This window comes from Mobula birostris, chromosome 26, assembly GCF_030028105.1.
Source record: "Mobula birostris isolate sMobBir1 chromosome 26, sMobBir1.hap1, whole genome shotgun sequence".
NCBI lineage: Eukaryota > Metazoa > Chordata > Chondrichthyes > Myliobatiformes > Myliobatidae > Mobula > Mobula birostris.
Window position 1 is genome coordinate 32060987 of NC_092395.1, and position 18720 is coordinate 32079706.

The window sequence follows — 18720 nt, forward strand, 5'->3', positions numbered from 1 at the left end:
ATGTGAAACTGAATGGGCACATTCCCAGTATTACACCAATTTTAGGCCACCAACTTTTGAGTCTTACCGCTTGAAGCCATCACTACATCAAGAAAGGCAGGAGTCTACACAAACCTAAAATTGACACTTTGTGATTTCACATGTAAAACAAAGTCTGCTGATGCTTCTTTCCTGTCAGACTACTAAATACTGGTAACATCAAGTAGTCCTATTCAGCAGCAGCATGCACCATGGTGGACTGTTCGCACTTCTGTTCTGAATGACCAATAATCCTTTTTCACGCAGTTGCTGAACACACAATTGAATGTCAATTTCACGGAAAAGTCAAGAATGGCTTTCCAGAGTCAAGTGAATCAGATGGTTATTGGAAGAATTATAGAATTTCATTAATATACCAAAAATGAGGTGATAATGTTAAACATTTTGTTCAAAATATTTACTCCAAACAGCAGAAAGCATATAATCAAGTAAATGGAACTTCTGCCCACAATTTAGTAAGCTTGCACTGTCCAACTCTAAAGCAAATGATCAGATATTCATAGGACTGATGGGGCAGTAGGAAGGAAGTGTGGTTGTGGTAAATGAGACAAAGTAGCACTTCTGTCTCTTCCATGGATGCAGCAACACTTTCATCTAGTTAAGACTTCTTGCTGTAGTGATAACTCATTTTAATGAGCTATATGTATTTCAATGGTCAAAACACTTTCCTCAACTTAAGGACATATGTTCAAAACTGTGTTCAACTTTACTCCAAAGTTCCAAATGTTAAGACAGTATCCATTGTGTCAGGCTGTTCAAGTTACCAATCTTCAAACATTCAATGCATCACTTTGTATATAACACCAACTCCTTACCAAATTTGTGAACTTACGAAATGATGGCATTTCCTCACTGACCTTCAACTAAATTGCAAAATGACAAAATATTTTCTTCAGCATTGCTACTGTTTCAGAAAAGTTACAAGTTAACAAAACTCCAAATGTGCAAAACAATCATGTAATTAAGTGCACCCACAAATTATTCTTAAAGCAATGATACTTTTAACAATAAATAAAATCACAGTAATATGCACATTGCAACCACTGATTCAGGAAATCTGGTTTAGCTGTTAATGGGGATTGAGAAATACGATCTTATAGGATAAAACAATCAACACGCAAGATTCTCACAGATACAGGGTGTGATTTCTTTAAAGCAAGGTATTCTCAACAATTTTGTAATGCAGCCTTTGTATAGAGTTTGCACTTTCAGGATCAAATTTCCTGTCAGCCATCAATTCAATGTAATTATCATAGAATTAAAGTGGTTCTATCCAGCACAGGTACTCCAACCTCTATTGGTTAAACAAGCAAAAAGATTCCAAAAAGTACAATGCACATGCCTGTGAAAGTACAAAGACTTGTGTAATTTGTAAAGAATATAACTTTTTAAATTAGGAATCTCTCTCAACTACACTATTACCCAACTAAAGCTCAGGGGATGCTCTTTTAAAAAGCCATTCCTAACCAATAGAATTATGGAGTGCTTGAAAAATTGTTAAATGCAAACTTGCTGCAATATACACAAGTAGTTAAAAAAAACAAATTCTAGTACTAAGTTACATTTAGTGCTGACTTAACTGATATCTATTCATAGCCTTATATCGTCATGTCTCTTTCAATGAACAGCAATATCAAGATCAGAGCCATCTATTTTAAAATACTATACTACTGAACATTAGTGGTTATTGAATGCAACGAAGACATCAACCCCTCTTAACACAGGAAATCTGGCACCTGTAGTTAAGAAAGGTCAAGCTATTATTTCAGGGGTGCCACCTTTACTACAATTAGCTGATATTTTAAAACAGAAAAAAGGGGTTTTGAAAAAACAGGAACACCTCTAAAATGTTTAAGTCCATCCTCCTCACAAAGATTGACATGCTAATTTCAACTTTATCCATATTGTTACATTTCCAATATTTGTACAATAGAAAAACAGCAATCAGAAGAACATCAATTTGAGTATTGTCCAGGTTTGAATATTTCCACCAAAGTATTGCAAGTGGGATGAGGGTTCATACCCATGGTTCCTCACAATCTCAACTAATTCTCTCAAATTAAAGTTATATTCACACAGAAGAACAGAAATAGTTTGCACACATTCTAAGTAAATCGGCTAGTTAGAAGCGTTGGAGAATACCTAGAAAGTCACTGATGAAGGAAACATCAGATAATTTAGTCCTAAATATTATGGTGCCAATTTTCATTTACCAATTTCACAATCACTCATATCTAAATACTATCGACCAGTCTCATGATTGATTTCCTCCTAGTTGGCAGAAGACAAGTGCAAAATATGCATGTAATTTAATCGACTGGCACAAATTGTTTATCAAATACAAATTACTTATCGGCAACAAAATGAACTGGCATGGGCAAGGGAAGATTAAATAAAGTAACATTTGTTTTCCACCTGAATAACCTTGCCCCCCCCAAACGAAACTGACAGGTACACGCAGGAAGGAAAAAAGAGAACACATCCTACATTTGGCCTACCAATGTCGGTCCATGGTAGAAAAAAAAAGTTATGTTTGGACAGTTCACATGTCCACACACCTAAACTTTCAATAATAAGACAAAAAAAGCTACAAAAATTGCGTTTCTCCCACCTCATAAAATGAATTTACAATATGATCTGTGATGATTTTGTGGAATGGTAAAAGAGACTTAAAAGGATGAAGTCACCTGCCCTTGATGCCAAATTATTTATCATCAATATTCTGCTAAATTTTGATTCACTAGTATCACTCAGAAATGCTGTAAAGAGACATTTAGTTAAAGTTCAACAAACATTTCCTCTGTACAAGAGATATTCTTCAAGATGATCCATACTCAGCATCAAGGATTGAAGTTTAAAAAAAGAGCGAATTTAGTTAGTACATGTAATACTGATCAATGAAACAACAAAAACTAATTTTAATTTCCAATGAGTACACATTACACCTGACTTTACCTTTCTCTCTCATTAAATCTTTAAGTGTCTGCCATTTCATTTCAAATGGGATATTGCTCACAAAAACCCGGAATCTTGCATTTCGGTTTGTTGAATACGGCTCAAAACGGTTTCCTCCACGCTTGCTGCTTTTTTCCTTTAGCTTATCATTTTTATCACTCTTAACTGGAGCTTCATTTGTTTCACTGTAGAAAAAAAAATCAATTTCAATAATAATTTATTTTGCATTCATACATTTCGCCCATATACCTCTGCAAAGATTTAACAAAATTTACCCATGGCACATTGCATTAATACTGAAAAGTTGAAACATCTTTATAAAGAAAGCAATAACTTATTAAAAATCATGGCATATCCTTAAAGAATATTCACTTTTAGGCTGAAAAGCTGATTTGTTGGTGGTGGGTGAGTAGAAAAATGATCGGAAACAACAGGAATTCTGCAGATGCTGGAAATTCAAGCAACACACATAAAAGTTGCTGGTGAACGCAGCAGGCCAGGCAGCATCTCTAGGAAGAGGTGCAGTCGACGTTTCAGGCCGAGACCCTTCGTCAGGATTCAACTTCGGTTTCAATTAAGTGACAAAAATGAACAGCGTGACGAAAAATATGCGAGTTTCAGGGGAAACGGGCAAGAAATAAAGCAAGCAGTTAAGTTCTTTTGGAGGATATAGAAAAGATAGTCAGTCCCTCAAGGCGAGATATGGTACCAGTCTTGGGGTGGGATGCTGCACGTAATGAGTGGGAAAGAGAAAGTCTCAGCAAGAAAGAGATAAACGGGGATGATATGCAAAGAGAAATTAGGGGCACCGTCGAGAAATGCAAAGGTACGGTGCTGGCATTTAGCTGGTTAAAGGGAAGCATGCGGTTGGGAATGAGATTACAGTACCAGCGGGTTTAGAAAATATAGCACCGATTAAAAAATCGAACCTCAACGCACAAAGACTAGGAGAGGATTAACATGCGGTGGAACGGTACCGGCATGGTTTAAATTGGAACGATGAAGAGAACCAGACAGGAAGACAAAAAAAAATAAAATTGTAATACAATTATTTCACCAAAGGAAGATAAATAGCGAGGTTTTATTGCTTCATGTGTAGATTAGCCTCAAGTATCTCGATTATAAGTGTGGAAAATGAAAATATACGAAAAAAATTGAACCATAAAAGAAATCTACAAAACTAAATTACGTTGGCACGACTTTAATAATTAGTTCCAATTCCATTCTCTTTAGGAAGGAAACAGACTTTTTCTCTCGGTTTGAAGGATTACCGGGGTTGACTCCAAATCGTAAACGCCGCGCCGCCCTTTTGTTCGGCGCCAAGGCCGCGGCCTACATCCTTGTTAAAGCCTGTACCGTTGCCATAGACACACGGCCTTCTCAGACCGAATTTTTTCCTCACAAATACGCACCTCTGGTTCTGATCTTCATCGCCACCGCTTGGGGTATTCTCCTCCTGCTTTTCTTCCAACTCAATGTTGGCGATCGCAGGTTCTTGGGATGTAGGCTCCAATTCCGCCATCGACGCAGGAACAAAACGACCAACTCGCGCTGCTGAAGTCCAAATGGCCGCCGCGTAGTGACGCGTGAAGGATTCTGGGTACTGCCGCGCTGTAAGCCCCGCCCCTCCTCTTCCCTTCCCCCACCGTCTTTCACTCAGGTGACGACACACTGGATTTCAGCGCCAAATTGCCGCGGCGAGAGTGGCGACCGTCCCACGTGCGTACGTCTGTCTACCTGACAGGTGAGAACGACAGGTGTGGTGTCCGCAATGCGTACGTATGTCTATCTGACAGGTGAAGGCGACAGGTGTGGTGTCTGCATTGCAGTCAGATATCGAGCAGTGTCAGTCAGGAGCAGGGTTACAAAGTTGCTCCCTCCCTTCGAGACGGGTCATAGCTAGGTCTTGCCTGCAGCTGACAATGAGATCGACGTTACACGAGTACAGTACTATAAAGCATGAGAAAGAAGCCGGAGCGGATCATTAATCTGCTCCACCACTCAACAAAGATTATGGTTGATTTCTATCTCCAACACTGCTTACTTGTACGGTGTCACTTAATATCCAAAAATTATCAGTCTTGGTACACAATGACTAACCCACCAAATCTATCTAGGATAGAGAGGCTGCTGCGATCAGGGTGAAACAATTTCTCCTCACTCTTAAATGGCTTGTGCTGTCCTGTCTCTTACTCCAGACTCGTTACTGTAGGGAAACATCCTCTCTATTACAGTATAACCTTTAAGAATCAACTTTGGTCTCCCTGTGTAATCATGATAATACATCTGTATTTAGATGACAGCTACAATGGCCAGCAGACCATTTGCTTTCCTACATATCTGCTGCACTTCTGTGTATGCTTATCTGGAAGTGAATACTTCCTTATTTTTCCACATTGTATCTTCACTCCCCCCCCCCCCCACCATCTGCCATGATATTACCCACTCATTCAGTTTGCCTATATCCCTTTGAAGTATCTTCATTCTCTGTACTTCTTGCATTCCCACTTAGTTTTTCAGCAGAGTTAGAAACATTTTTTCTTTGCTGCCCTCTGCCAATTTGTTGATAACTATTGTGAAAAGGTGGGGCCTAATTAATTCTCTCTGTATCTCACGTTATAAACTGCAAATCTCAGAAGGACCCATTTACTTCTATTCTTTTAGACTCATAGATGGAAATGCAGAAACAGGCCCTACCATCAATTCCACACCCATTTTATATTAATCTTACATTTTTCATTCACCGCACATTGACTTCAAATCTACCCCCACTCCAACTACATACATGTAGAGGCAATTTGTAATAGCCAATTAACAGACCGGCATGCATGTCTTTGGGATGTGGAAGAAAAACAGCACAGCGAGGAAACCCATCCAATTACAAGGAGAACATACAGACAGCACCTGAGGTCAGAACTGAACCTGGTTCTCTGGTACCTTGATGCAGTAGCTCTACTAGGTACACTATTTTAGGCCTTCTCTATACCCACAGTTTGCCTCCTGCCAGTCAGCCAATGCTATACTCATTCCTATAATAGCATAAGTTCCTATTTTGTTAAGCAACCTCGTGTGACACCTTGTCAAAGGCTTTCAGAAAATCCAACAACATCCACTGAGACTCCTTTGTCATCCTGCCTGTTATTTCCTCAAAGAATTCCAATGGATTTATCAGGGAATTCCAATGGATTTATCAGGGAAGATTTCCCCCTTAAGGAAACCAAGCTGACTTCATCCCACTTTATTGTTTGCCTTTGAGTATCCCAAAACCTCATTCTAAATAATAGACTCTAACATCTTCCCAACCACTGAAATTAGGCTAACTGGCCTATAACTTTATGTCTTTTGTCTCCCTGGAGTGACATATGCAATTTTCCAGTCCTTCAGAACCACTCTAAAATCTGGTGATTCCCAAAAAGATCACTATTAATGTCTCCACAATCCCTTCAGCTATCCCTTTCAAAACCCTAGGGTGTAGTCCATCTCATCCAGGTGACAGACCTTCCAGCTTCTCAAGCACCTTCTACAGTCATTTCTGCCCCATTACCCTTGAATTTCTGCCATGCTGCTGGTGTCTTCTACAATGAAGACTGATGCAAAAGACTTACTGAGTTTGACTGTCATTTCTTTGTTCTGCCCCCTCTCCACCACTACCTCTCCAGCATCATTTTCCAGCAGTCCAATATCCACTCTTTCCTCTCTTTTACTTTTTATATATCTGAAAAAAACATTTTGTATCCTCTTTCTTCCTAATTGATTTTTAGTTGCCTTCTAAAAGTAACTATAGCGTGTTATAGAGATACATAAATATATATGAACTCAACAAAAGGTATAAATACATTTTTGTATGTATCAAATGCAGCTTGTGTGCAATCAGGTCACCTCCTGGTTTCTCTGTTTGAAGTATTCACTGAGTGGTGGTTGGTGCATTCTGTACAAGCACTTCAACATTGCAGCCAACACCTGAGGCAGAAAGAGACATTCAAAGCATGGAAAGGCTCACATGAGGAAGTGTGGAAGATGCCACATTTTCAGTATTGTTCATGAACTATCTTTTGCCAATTGCAAAAGATCTCAAGTTTGAGCATATCTAATAAAATCTTATGATTAAGGTGGTAAACGAAATGTAACTAGTTAATTAGTGGTATCTCCAGCATTAACTGCAAGCTTTAATCTTGGCAGCAGCCACTTTTCAGGGAAGGTCTCAAGTGTCACAGAGACTATATTCTGTTTCTCCAGAATTACTCGTATTCGGACAAAAATACAGACAGGCAGTCGTGGACCATGTCATTCAACTTCCTCACTCACCTTGCATTCGATTTTGTAGTCAAAGGATGAGGCCAAGTGGAGCTAAAATATATATTCTTGTGGAGGATAGGGACATGATGCAGTGCTGAATGAGTACCTTGTATCTTTATTGAAGTACTTGTCAATCTTTGTTGTCACTGTAGCGGTGAAGGAGGAAACGGAAGTGACCATGGATAGATTGGAAATAAAGAGCAGGTACTTGAACTGTTACAGAAGTAAAGCACTGTAGATCTGGAAATTGGAAATAAAATATAATACAAAAAATACTCACCATGATTTGTGAGGATATGTGCAGTAAAAAGTCGTTCATGTTTCAGTCAGTTACCTTTAAGCAGAATTGCTGCTGCTTGATCTGACGATTGTTCCAGGGCTTGATCTATTTGTACTTAAAAGCATGGAGATTCTAATTGTAGAGAAGATTCTCAGTCTAAATTATATTCATCTGTGTTATAAAAGGATGTTAAATGCTGTAAGAAATCATCTAATTCTTCATTGATATGAAGATTGTCCCATATGCAGGCAACACTTTATTTAACTATGCAGAAAAGGGAGCGAAACCGCTGAACTGTGAGCCCGACCTTGGGTAAATAATTAGCATTTTGAATAAGGCCTAATAATTAAATTGTAGCATAGATTTTTGAAGCCCTGTTGTTGAAGGCTTTGATGAAGTAACAGCATTGCAGTGTACCTGCCTCAGTCACTTCCCCTGCCACCTTGTTTCTCTGGGTGAAAAAGTTGCTCCTCGGATCCTTTAAAAACTTTCTCCTCTCACCCTAAAACTATGCCCCCTAGTTTTGGACTCCCCTACCTTAGGAAAAAAGACTGCTATCATCACCTTATCTGTGCCTCTCATAATTGTGAACATTTGTATAAGCTCCTAAATTCTACAGAATAAAGACCTCGCCTGCCAACGACTCCTGAAAACTCAGGCCATGCAGTCTTGGCAACATCTTTGTAAACCTCTGTACTCTTTCCAGTTTTACCATATCTTTCACATAACAGGTGACCAAAAAGATTTAAAAAAAACAGATGTTGGACATCTTGAGCAACACACACAAATTGCTACAGGAACTCAGCAAGTCAGGCAGCATCAATGGAGAGTAATGTTGGACCCAACTGTTTAATTCTTAAGATTAGACTGTTTAACTGTTATTTTCTTTGCAGTTTAACAATTAATTGCTTGTATCTTATATACATGTAACAGTTTATTAAGCTTCCTAATGGCCACAGTATGTATCTGCAGTTATTCAATGTGTTCGCTAGTGGTTATTTTAGTGTAATTCTGGAAAGTTCTGGAATCTTCTCTTGGTGATGCAATATTTGAATAAGAGCTTTCTCATTGGTGAAATCTATGAATTTGAATGACATTTTCTTTATCTATTGAGTATTAAAAAGCTGCACCATGAGACAGTGCCATCTTAGATCTTTTGACATGCACTGTCTTCAACTAGTAAACCTCTATCACTGTTAATTTTCAACTCTCTTTGTTCTAATAACACTTAATAAAATGCTCATGAAGCAGCATGTTTTGTGTCTTTTTCCAACTTCTGAAAGAATCTTGGATTAAAACATCAGAATCCAAAAGGAATAAACAGTCAACATTTCAGGCCAAATCTTACCCCACCTACCCTCTTCTACCCACCCACATATATTTTGGGAGTTACAACAAAAACAGATGTCACTGAAGAAATTTGGCACTTGGGCAGCCAATGAAAAGGCACAAAGCACCAGCAGCTCTTGGTCTCTTGTATGCTTTAGAGACTTCTTTTTTGAAATAAGCATTTTAAAGCACCAAAGTCCAAAGTAAATTTAATATCAAAGTACACATACATTCAGTGGCCACTTTATTATATATGTCCCGCACATAGTAAAGTGGCCAATGAGGTTATATTTGTGGTCTTCTGCTGCTGTAGCCCATCCATTTTAAGTTTCAACATGTGAGTACAGGAATGCTCTTCTGAGACTTGTGTGTGAAAATACCAGGAGATCAGCAGTTTTGAAAATACTCAAACCACCCCATGTGGCACCAACATAAATAAAGGCATCCGTTAGTCTTGTGAGACCATGGATCCGTGCCTGGTAAGTCTTCACTCTCCAGGGCGCAGGCCTGGGCAAGGTTGTATGGAAGACCAGCAGTTGCCCATGCTGGAAGTCTCCCCTCTCCATGACACCAATGTTGTCCAAGGGAAGGGCATTAGGACCCATACAGCTTGGCACCAGTGTCGTCGCAGAGCAATGTGTGATTAAGTGCCTTGCTCAAGGACACAACACATTCCCTCGGCTGGGGCTCGAACTCACGACCTTCAGGTAGCTAGTCCAATGCCTTAGCCATGTGCCCACACCAACAATCATTTAGTCAAAGTCACTTAGATCACATTTCTTCCCCATTCTGATCCCCGGTCTGAAAAACAACTGAACCCCTTGACCACGTCTGCATGCTTTGAGTTGCTGTAACTTGATTGACTGATTAGATATTTGCATTAACAAGCAGGTGAACCTAATAAAGTTGCCACTGAGTGTTTGTTACCACATACTATCTTGAGATTATTTTTTTATAGGCACTTACAGGGAAAAAAGAAGTACAATAGAATCTATGAAAAACTATAGATAAACAGACTAAGACTTACAAACAACCAATGTGCAAAAGAAGACAATCTATGTGAGTATCAGTAACACTGTCTCCATGAAATCTTACAAATATATTACTAGAACAGACAATATATAAGTAAATATATGTATAGTATTGTTTACCTGGGAATCAGTGAAGAATCCTGGAGCTTGTCATATCCCATACACTGGACAATGAAGTCCAGTGACAATGAGGTTAAGAACTTAATGTACATATGGTACTCTGGAGACAAGGGTGTGAAGTGGCAAAATTAATGAAGATATCATCCTACATGGTTGAGTAAGTCTAGCAAATTCACAGTTAATCCTGGCAAGCCTTAGGCACCAATTTTAAACCAAGGAAGACAATGGAAAAGTATAGCACAAATTTATCGGAATTTTTTGAGGTAATCTCGAATAAGATTGACAAGGGAGAGGCTGTGGATGTTGTGTATTTGGATTTTCAAAAGGCCTTTGATAAGGTACCGCATATGAGGCTGCTTAATAAGATGAGAGCCCATGGAATTATAGGAAAGATATTGAAATGGGTGGAGCATTGGCTGATAGGCAGAAAGCAAAGGGTGGGAATAAAGGGATCCTATTCTGACTGGTTGCCGGTTACTAGTGGTGTTCCGCAGGGGTCGGTGTTGGGGCCGCTTCTTTTTACGATGTATATCAATGATTTGGATTATGGATTAAATGGTTTTGTGGCCAAGTTTGCGGATGACACCAAGATAGGTGGAGGAGCAGGAAATGTTGAAGAAACGGAAAGGTTGCAGAGAGACTTAGTCAGTTTAGGAGAGTGGGCAAAGAAATGGCAGATGAGATACAACGTTGACAAATGTACGGTTGTACATTTCGGAAGAAGAAATAATCGGGCAGATTATTATTTAGATGGGGAGAAAATTCAAAAATCGGAAGTGCAAAGGGACTTGGGGGTCCTCGTGCAGGATACCCTAAAGGTTAACCACCAAGTTGGATTGGCGGTAAGGAAAGCGAATGCTATGTTGGCATTCATTTCAAGAGGAATAGTGTATAAGAGTAAGGAGGTGTTGATGAGGCTCTATGGGGCATTAGTGAGACCTCATTTGGAATACTGTGTGCAGTTTTGGGCCCCCTATCTTAGAAAGGATATACTGATGTTGGAGAGAGTTCAGAGAAGATTTACGAGGATGATTCCTGGAATGCAGGGGCTAACATATGAGGAGCGTCTGTCGGCTCCTGGATTGTATTCATTCGAGTACAGAAGAATGAGAGGGGATCTTATAGAAACGTTTCGAATGTTGAAAGGGTTGGACAGAGTAGATGTGGAAAGGTTGTTTCCCTTGGTGGGTGAGTCCAGGACAAGAGGCCATAGTCTTAGAATTAGAGGGTACCCAGTTAAAACAGAGATGAGGAGAAATTTTTTTAGCCAGGGGGTCGTGGATTTGTGGAATTCGTTGTCACATATGGCTGTGGAGGCCCGATCATTGAGGGTGTTTAAGGAGGAGATTGACAGGTATCTAATTAGTCAGGGTATCAAGGGATATGGGGGAAAAGCCGGAAATTGGAACGAGATGGGTGAATAGTTTAGCTCATGGGGGAGCTGCGGAGCAGACTCAATGGGCCAAATGGCCTACTTCTGCTCCTTTGCCTTATGATCTTGTGAAAATGTTCTCCTAATAGAAAGTCAAGTATACTCTACTAATAGAAAACAGCACAAAATGGCAATCCAGTCTCAAACCATCTATAATTGTGATTTTGCTAGTTAGAAAAAACAGGATTTCTTCATTTCATATGTTGAATGCATTGAGTTTCATTGTAGAGCAAACATCATTGTAGAAATAAAGGGTAAAGACGTAGATTCCAAGAATAAGGCCACATGCGAGTGCAAGGAAGTCAATAGAAAAAGCGCAGACACTAGCGTAACTCTAGTACAGGGCTACGGTAGGAAACTTTGTCACATGGTGTGAGCAGAATTATCTGCAGCTTAATGTGAAAAAGACTAAGGAGCTGGTAGTAGACCTGAGGAGAGCTAAGGTACCGGTGACCCCTGTTTCCATCCAGGGGGTCAGTGTGGACATGGTGGAGGATTACAGATACCTGGGGATACGAATTGACAATAAACTGGACTGGTCAAAGAACACTGAGGCTGTCTACGAGAAGGGTCAGAGCCGTCTCTATTTACTGAGGAGACTGAGGTCCTTTAACATCTGCCTGAGGATGTTCTACGAGTCTGTGGTGTCCGGTGCTATCATGTTTGCTGTTGTATGCTGGGGCAGCAGGCTGAGGGTAGCAGACACCAACAGAATCAACAAACTCATTCATAAGGCCAGTGATCTTGTGGGGATGGAACTGGACTCTCTGACGGTGGTGTCTGAAAAGAGGATGCTGTCCAAGTTGCATGCCATCTTAGACAATGTCTCCCATCCACTACATAATGTACTGGGTGGGCACAGGAGTACATTCAGCCAGAAACTCATTCCACCGAGATGCAACACAGAGCATCAAAGGAAGTCATTCCTGCCTGTGGCCATCAAACTTTACAGCTCCTCCTTTGGAGGGTCAGACACCCTGAGCCAATAGGCTGGTCCTGGACTTATTTCCTGGCATAATTTACATATTACTATTTAACTATTTATGGTTTTATTACTATTTATTATTTATGGTGCAACTGTAATGAAAACCAATTTCCCCCGGGATCAATAAAGTATGACTATGACTATGACTATGAACTCTTACTGGTATAAAGGATGTAGTCTTTAATAAAATAACATCAAAGTTACAAAACTATTTTAATTCAACGCCATCAAAGATCCTAGAAAGCTTTATGTGTTGAACTCAGTAATTAAGATCAGATAAGACAATTACTGTTGTAGAATTGTGAAAAACCTGTTGTGATATTTCAGATCTGGCCTGTTCCAGTTGTAAACTGCAAGATAAGTTTGTGTACAGACTAACTGATAAGCAAATCCAGTCTGTCACTATACACAGTAAATCTAATATTTAAGAGCTTAATCCAGTGAAAATGTGAAGGGTTTTTCTCTTATAGAACAGTAGTCTAAGCATGGTATATGGACTATTGCAGGAATAATGGCAAGAGGCTGGGTCACGTGAGCATGGCTGACAAAAAAAAAGCCCTGGAAGGAAACCTTCTCACCATTATAATAGATATCACTCAATACAAATGTCAGAGCAGCAGGATTATTTAATTACAGAAAACAAGAGCACAAGGCCTTAATATGCAGAGTTAAATATGGTATTGGAATCCATAGTCAAATTGTGCCCTAGTAGGAAAACAATTGCCAGGTAAAAACCACAGAAGCCAGGTTTATAGATGGACGAGCATTGTGAGAAACACCTCCTAAATTGCATCCACTATACTAGTGGTGGTAAAATCAGCCAATATGAAGTTAATGTACAGCATAACATCGTTATGGATATTGTCACAGCTTCTGATTGCATACAGATATGGCTAGCTACAAGCTCAACAAGGTGTCAGTAGCAAGAAGCACATTGAAGTTAAGAATGTATTCTGGAAAGACTGAAAACAGTAGGACAAGTGACATGTATAGTCCTCCATAGTGGTTAAAAGGCAAAATTGTCAATTATATTTGCTGATTATGGGAACAGACCACTTTTCCAAGGTCGAGAAACTACTGTAAAATTATATTTGATATGTTTAAAGAGGCTTATGGAAGATTTTAAGGGTATATTCGAGGAATCATACATAGACAATACAGGACAGTAAACTCACATGTACTAAGCCAAATGCCAAGCTGATCTAGTGTAAACCTAGGCCATCAGAGTATACACTAAAAACTCAGGTAAAAGAAAGGCTGAATAAGCTGGAACGACAGAAGATATGAGTGAAAGTGTGATGGAAAGAATGGGCAGGTGTACAACAAGCAATATCTTTAGCACACATCTCAAGATTTGTATACTGAAATGACAGGAGCTAAGGACCCAACTTAATGTAGACAAGGGAATCTAATACTACTTTACAATCAATACCCACAAGAGATTTTACTCTAAACCAAAAGACCATATGTGATAAAGTAATCCTTATAAATATTCTAGGTGACAATGAACAAGTTGCTGCAGAGGGCCAGCATTATTTTAGCAATTGGGTTGACATTCGAATTGAAACAATAAAGGAAGAGCAAAACATTTGGATATCTGAAGAAGTGTTTAAACTATTTTCATCATCATAATGTCAAGCTTAAAAAAGATCTTTATGCCTCTGGGCAAAAAGAAGCAATTTATTTAAGTCGACAAATAGATGAAAAGTTACTATAAATCACCTCTTCATTGATGGAAAGTAATTGTGAAAATTTTACCAAGTAATCAATAGTATAGAGGCCTCTCTATTTCTTATGAATGCACTTCACATTCACAAAAAATATACCTACAGTTATTTTGCATTAGCCTCATTTTACATGCAAACTTATCATTAAACAAAAGAAGATGTGGCTTCTAACAGATGGAAGAAATAGCAAGAAGTATGGAAAACTATAATTACATATAATGCTGCTACATTGTCATATGCAATCACAGAATGCTGGGATTTTTGCAGATAACTTTATGGGATTCTTTAAATAAAGTTTGAGTTAAATCTTAATCAATTCACATGTGATTTATCCTTTGTACAAAAAATATCCAAACACCATCCTTATGCGTAGTTGAGGGTTGTGCAATTCTGGGAAGACAGCTGAGAATGATGTTTTGTTTATTAAATCCATCAGGAGAAAAACAAAAGTTTTGATATAATAATTTAATATGACATAATTAATTGCTGAAATATTTCTGATATGCTAACCTACAGATGGAAGTTGATAATCAGAAGCTAACAAGACTGGAAGTTCATGAAATCCGGGAAAAATAAGTTGAGCTTCGTGTTGGATTAATAACACAGACTTAATGGGCTGAAGGCTTCTTTCAATGTTGTATGACTATAATTATTTTATCATATTAGATGTACAAATATTCTATGTTGTATTTAGCCTTACAGTCAGTAATTGTTACCAATTTATGGAATAAAAAGACAAACTAAAGATTTAGAAATTCAAGGCAAATTCTGAAATTCATCTGTGATTACTTCTGAGAATATTGATGGTGTTCTGTTCCTTTTGATAAATTTTATACTATAGATCAGAGACTTAGTAGATTAAATAAATTACTATTCTATTCTCAAAGCTAAAACAAAGTCTATGCCAAAAATGTCTTCCGTAAATATGATTGGTTGTGTATTGTATCCAACAATAACAGGAGACCTGTGCAGGAAAACTTTTAAAGTGGAAAAGCCATTGCATTGAGGCAATTCCACTCTTGCCCTCGGAAGTCTGGGGCCAGTGGTACAAGTAGTGATCTCAAACTGGGGTTTTCCCTGTCCAGTCGCTGACCATGACTTCTGTATCTCGTCGTGCCCTTCACTCTCCACGAAGCTTCAGGGATCTGCCTTCCTAGCCATTGGATCTCACTTGATCGTATCCACCCAGTCTACTGGTGCTGACTTCACATGCTAGGACAGGCATGTCCCTATCTCACTGGGGTATGTGTCCTGTTGGTTACCCTCACCTGGTTTATCTCACCTGTTGAAGTAGTGTACTGGATTGTGGGCGCTGTTACATGCAAATAGCTACTTGGAGCCATAGGTGAGAGCTGAGTTTTTAGTGGGGCCCAAAGCTGAGTGAACCGCTCCAGAATAGACATGACAAGGCCCTCCACCTGAGGTGCTATCCCTCCCAACACACCCCATACACCCCTCCATACATTTCATTATTTTGATGAGGATATTAAGAAATGTCAGAGAAGAAATGGAAGATGAAATAGATTAGACCACTGGAATTTCAGGTGAAAGGTTCATCTAACATAATAGTAATCTTTAAAGTTGAGTAAGTTTGGATTATTAATTAAGTCAATATTCAGAATTTTCAATGAAGATACAGAAGGGGGTCTAAGAAAAAGAAAACCAATAATGCTGAAGTAAGATGGAGTAGATTAATACTAAATTTGTTTGTTTGTTTGTTTATTTATTTATTTGAGATACAGCATGTAATAGGCACTTCTGGCCCTTTGAGCCATATATATATACACACACAAGAAATTCTGCAGATGCAGGAAATCCAAGGCAACAAACTCAAAATGCAGGAGGACACCGAAGAAGGGTCTTGGCCTGAAAGATCGACTGTTTCCATGGATGCTGCCTGACTTGACCTACTGAGTTTCTCCAGCATTTTGTGTATGTTGCTTTGAATTTATTTATTACTGGATGGCAAAACATTTGGTATCTGTTTCATACAACATGCCACTGTACATGGTTGAAGACAACATTAGTGATAACTTTACATTACAGAGACATGATGGTTAATGAGGTATTGGAGAAACAGGCAAAGAAAGGACAATCAAACATCACCATTAAACCATACTCTCCCATGCTTCTTGTAGATAGATAGATATACTTTATTAATCCCGAGGGAAATTGACACACTCCAGACAGAGCCTGATAAATTCCTGAAGAATGCTAACAGTGAAAATTTGGGTTGTGACTAAGTCTTGTTCAATCCAATTTGAAAAGAAAGCTGAAAGAAATGCAGATCAATCAAAATAACTATTACAATGGTGCAATCTACATGATGGAATTATATGATGACCTTCCAGCTACCAAAAATAAAAAGATGGGTTATTGAAAAAAATATAGTCATAGGTTGTTCTAAGAATTATCTTACAAGGATTAGTAAGAGTTTAGAAAAGTTCACGTAGATCATTTGCTCCTCACTGACAATTCAGAGGTGAATACCAAAGAAGACCATGAGATCAAAGATGTATCTGAAATAAATCCCACAATTGTTCAAGAAGAGTCAACATGTAATGTTCTCAACAAATAAGACAATATTCTTTAATGTAGACATAGAACATCCTGGTATAATATCTGGTGAAACTGTAAGCTCAATATAAGTAATACCACCTCCACTGCAAAGATCACAGAGAGTGTGAACATCTGCACTTTGCAAATTTATAAATTTCATAAATAGGTTAAATCAGTTTTATGTTTTACTAGGAGTGAAAGCAGTGTAATATTTGTAAATATGTCATAGCATTTTGATGTATTATGAGCATGCTGAGTACATAGAGAATCTGTGAAGAATCCTTGAATGTAATGCATACACTTTATTTGTCCTTCTTGTTTAATGTATATGTATTTCTACTCTCTTTAATGGACTTCATTAAAGGTTAAAAGCTCCCAATCCACCAGTTGTTTTCCCACCACCAGTAGTAGGTGGACTGTATTGTACTTGCCTCTTTGATCTTGAGTAGTGTAATATCTGCAATCCTCCTAACTGTTGGTACCTGTATATCTAAGAATACTGACAAATTGTGACCAGTTCTTTACTTTGTTCAGTTATCCAGGAAGCACCTCACTTGAAGAGATAGGTACGTGATAATTTAGAAAAGAGCTTGACAAAATTATACTTATTATAAAATATCTTTTACTATAAAATAGAAGACTGGTTGACTTATTAGATCTATGTTAGCTAAAGCAATGCAAACTTTTCAATCTTGGTCCCCTCTATTTCCCTGCAGCCTTATAACTAATGTGAATAGCAATTGATTTCCTATGATCTTTTTCCCACCTCAATAGTAAGACATAGGTTACAGTTACCAGTTAATCTATCAACATGTGAAGGGAAACTGGAATATAGGCAGAAACACACACAAGCGCAACAAGAACATGCAAACTGTACACTAACTTCTCCTGCTCAAGGTCAGAACTGAACTGATATCTTTGGAGTTCTTTTGACTTTTAGTGGCAGTTGGCAGTCCAACTTAGAGGTGCATTACTGCCACCAACTGGACTGGAGTGTGGTGTAGAGAATGAGGAAAAACCCTTCATCACTTTTCAAATGAAAGCAAAACTATCCTAAAGAGCCCTACAGATTGTAAGTAGTGAAAGACAATACTGTGAATTAAAGGCACTCCCATAACTTAACAGTTTTCTAAATGAAAACTATCAACCCCAAGGATTGTAATGAAGCCTGTATTTGATTTCTTTCAACTTTATATACTTCACACTGTAATCATATATGTTGAACTGTTTCATAATGATGACAAAACCTTCACAACCCAGAATGATGCTTTCCAACAAGATATATGGAATATTTAAGCACAGTATGCCCAATTCTAAGTCAAACCCTGGAGTTCTGAGGCGGCAGCACTATTCAGTGCAGTGCTGCTGTATGACCACATTTTAGCAGGAAGCCACATTTAGGAGAAAAGGCAATCTACAATAAAATGCGCAGTGAAGATGCAAACAATCTAGAAAAACCTGAGATGTTTCTGGGGAAGACCCAGGAATTAGTGATCATAATACGGAACTTGTATAGGATGAAGGCTTTGTCTTTGTTCTTCCAGTACACAGGCGGAGGACATCTTGGTTCATTGAAGACCGATAGTAGTGAGTCGTTCAGAAAACTAAGAGGTGTTATTGGCGTTTGATGATGGTGGGGAGAGCTGTTATCAGTTTAGGGAACCTGACGCCAGGATATTGTTTGAGATTATGAAGATCCCTGGGGATTTGTCAGACTCTTCGTTCATCAAGATGGGGAGCACAAGTCAATGTTCGACATTGACTATAATGTCATCGGTAAAAGTAGAAATAAGTACTCAAGGGTAGATCCGTTTACCCTTTCATGATGATTTATGAACATTCTGGGTACACTCTCTAGGGCTAGAAATGCTAAGGCAATGCCAATATGTTCCCATGATTTGTGATACTGCATAGTAACAGTACAGCTTTAAACGTGGCGCTAGCTCCTCCTGCTCGATCTCGGAAGG

At 38.7% G+C, this 18720-nt stretch overlaps 1 protein-coding gene and 1 long non-coding RNA gene across 3 annotated transcripts in view; one reads left to right on the forward strand and one right to left on the reverse strand.

The window, feature by feature from the left end:
* The window catches only part of LOC140188292 (myelin expression factor 2-like), a 29866-nt gene extending 25279 nt beyond the window's left edge, over nucleotides 1-4587 (reverse strand). Inside the window, exons 1-2 of one of the 2 annotated variants that reach the window (XM_072244396.1) lie at nucleotides 4407-4587; nucleotides 2995-3179 (exon numbers count right to left, since the gene is read on the reverse strand). In XM_072244396.1, coding sequence (XP_072100497.1) covers nucleotides 2995-3179; nucleotides 4407-4516 — 295 coding nt within the window. In that variant the 5' untranslated portion in view covers nucleotides 4517-4587. Of the gene's footprint in view, nucleotides 1-2994; nucleotides 3180-4406 lie in introns of those variants that run through there. The other variant, XM_072244395.1, reaches the window with a different exon arrangement.
* A 57-nt stretch (nucleotides 4588-4644) lies between these two features.
* On the forward strand, nucleotides 4645-17097 carry LOC140188418 (uncharacterized). Its single transcript, XR_011883310.1, has 3 exons — nucleotides 4645-4738; nucleotides 9858-9958; nucleotides 14711-17097. It is a non-coding gene; the product is annotated as an uncharacterized lncRNA (long non-coding RNA).
* Nucleotides 17098-18720: the final 1623 nt, after the last annotated feature.